Source organism: Apteryx rowi, unplaced genomic scaffold (assembly GCF_003343035.1).
Source record: "Apteryx rowi isolate R43461 unplaced genomic scaffold, aptRow1 scaffold_1095, whole genome shotgun sequence".
NCBI classification, from domain to species: Eukaryota; Metazoa; Chordata; class Aves; order Apterygiformes; family Apterygidae; genus Apteryx; species Apteryx rowi.
Genome location: NW_020447303.1, coordinates 117,289 through 120,088, shown reverse-complemented (window position 1 = coordinate 120,088; position 2,800 = coordinate 117,289). Strand labels below are relative to the sequence as shown.

At 38.7% G+C, this 2,800-nt stretch overlaps 1 protein-coding gene across 1 annotated transcript in view; it reads right to left on the bottom strand.

The window, feature by feature from the left end:
* LOC112969610 (vacuolar protein sorting-associated protein 13B-like) overlaps nucleotides 1-2,689 on the bottom strand; it is a 40,736-nt gene extending 38,047 nt beyond the window's left edge. The window contains exons 1-2 of the mRNA XM_026073067.1: nucleotides 2,588-2,689; nucleotides 1,958-2,135 (exon numbers count right to left, since the gene is read on the bottom strand). Of these exons, the coding sequence (XP_025928852.1) occupies nucleotides 1,958-2,104 (147 nt within the window). The 5' untranslated portion in view covers nucleotides 2,105-2,135; nucleotides 2,588-2,689. The remainder of the gene's footprint in view (nucleotides 1-1,957; nucleotides 2,136-2,587) is intronic.
* Nucleotides 2,690-2,800: the final 111 nt, after the last annotated feature.

Below are 2,800 nucleotides of genomic sequence, written 5' to 3'. Positions count from 1 at the left end.
AAAAAAAAAAAAGTATACTGGTAACTTTTACAGATTTCAGCATTTTAAGTGAATTCCCTGTCAGCAGCAAAGGCTGTGGGATGTGATATTACCAAGTACAACATACTGAAAATGAGTTTGATTAGGCAGACATAAAGCAGTATCACTTCTGCAAGAGACACCCTAACGACATTCTGTGGGTCCAAGGCAAGATCCAAAGCATAGTAAGAGCCAAGTTCAGGCCACTATATTTCACATAAACACGCAGCCAAACAATATTAAAAAAAAAAAAWTTTTGAGCTAAACTTTGCATTCACTACATATTTCACATCCCCATTCAAGCCAATGGGAGTTGAACAAAGGTATATGAAGCAAGATTTGCTTCATGTAACAGGAGCTAAGACAGCAACAGATTGCACTGGATATCTATGCACCCAACTATTAGACAGGCAGGCAAAGAAGAGGCTGGGGGCAACCAAGCAGCAAACTGCAACTTTTGGAAAGGCAACTATGAGGATGATAAGGGCAAACTCTTAGTAGGGCCAGGCAGTATAGCAAGTCTGATATATCCATCTCCAAGTCACCATTTGTTATCAGGGCAAACTCTCTCCCTGGAAGGGTACTACAGCACTGGAACAGTTTACCCAAAGAGGAGGTTTTCACAACCAAGGCTGGAGATTCCCAGACTCAAGCGGACAAAACCACAGCTGACCTGACCTAATGCTGGCAGCAGTCCTGCTTGGAGCAGGGGGTTAGACTAGATGACCTCCAGAACTCCCTTCCAATCAATACTTCTTTGATTCTAGGACATACACGTTAAAAAAAGTTTTTGAATATTCACATGAGGAATGCATCTAACTGTAGTCATCTACGTTAGCTATATAAATAAGCTGTACCAAGAAACTGAAGAACTAAAAGGCAGTTGCCTTGAAAGTAAATACAGAAGCCACCAAGTAGAAGAGGAGGAATAAGGTCTTTACAGAAACACAGAAAATAGACAGGGTCTCTTGAAAGACTGGCTACTATTCTAGAATTGGATCAGATATACTTAATTAGCCATAAACATTTCCTTCACATTTTTTTAAAGGTCACCTCCCGATAGAGGCTGTGCAGTCTCCAGAGTCTACTCCAGTACCTCATCATCTGATCTAAAAAAAGACATGAGAAAAGTTTTTCCAAGTGTCCAGTGTAAACATCCCTGGGTGCAGTTTAATCCATTCTTTCTTGTCCAACCCATAGAAGGCATGTAGAACTGTTTTCTCATCTTGTTTTATCTAAAATTAACACAATCCTTGTCTTTTTCAGTCTTCTTTCATAGGCCATGTTGTCTAAATCTCCTATTACTTTTTGCTGCGTTTCTCTCAACCCTTTCTGTTGGACTACATCTGGATCCAGGACTCTAGTTAAGACTTGCTGCACCATGTGAAGTAGAGAACAGTTTTATCTGTCTCATGCACACAAGTTTTACAGAGCCTCTGAACTAATTCACACAAACTAGCTGATAAAACTGTCCCTCAATTACTTTTATGTTTACTTTTATGTTATATACAACTGAAATGATAAAAACTGGAGTCATAAAATATTACATAGAACAAAAATCCATTTAGTGTGCATTATTTAAAAGAGGCCCTACTTTTGTTTGTTGTATTTTGAATTAGTTACTATAGGCAATTAATAAAATAAAACTGGGAAGGCAATTTAGTTAAATGTTTGTACTGTAAAACAATGCTCAATGAAAGAGGAAACTTGTCCATAAAAAAGCCTTTCTTTTCACACCCCATAACTTGCAGAATATGCAAATGGCATGGAATTAAAACAAAAATAACTAAATGAGAAAAAAAAAAAAAAAAGGAGAGATCTACATAAGATGAAAGGCATCGAGTACTAAATGAATGTTTATCTGTGCAGACCAACGTAAGTTATTTAGTCAACTTCTTTTAAATCAAAGACACATAGCATAACTGTAAACATATCATACCTGTTCAAGTACGTCCAATTTTAATTCAAGTTTACTAAGAACAACATCTCCTCCCCAGAGTGACAACTGTAGATCTGAAGGCTTTAAGTTTTTTATGTAGCGATTCACATAACTCATCAAAATAGGAGTTACATAGGACTCCAGCATTCTGGAAGATTTCTGTATTGCGGGCAAGGCACTAGGGAAAAAAAAAAAAAAGAGAGGGAGAGAGAGAGAACACTGTGAGATATTACTTACAAATCTGTCAGCATAATTTTCAATAAAGCAACAGTCAGATTGTTTGACAATATAAAAAAAATGTATTTCAAATTCTGCTTTCTAAACAGAGTATGTGTATGGACATATATATATACCTACATATAAAGGCTACATCTATTTCAAGATGAAAACACATCCACTTACATTCATGAATTTCCAGTTTATATATATTAGAGTCAGTAACAGGCATGTTCACGATCAAAAAAAAAAAAAAAAAATCAGAAACAGAAGCAAGAGGACAAACAGCCTATCACGCTTTCACATAGAATTTAACTGAAGAATTATTACAGCTAGATCTTTACAAACCCTGCCATTTTTAACTAATATGGGCCATACTAAAACATCACCCGAGAAACATGCCACGGATCTTACATCCTGAATAACACACGTCTATCAAGAACGCCGTTCAGCTTGATGCCACCCTGGCTTCGAGGCAAATCGAAATACGCCAAAACCCAACGAGAACCTACGTTACCGTCTGACACCGCTCCCACCCGCCGCGAACCCCCCCGCGCCTCCCTTCCCCTCCAGCCCCCTGAGGAAGCCGCGCAGCCTCCCCGACACCGCGCCCGCGCCCCCTCCCCC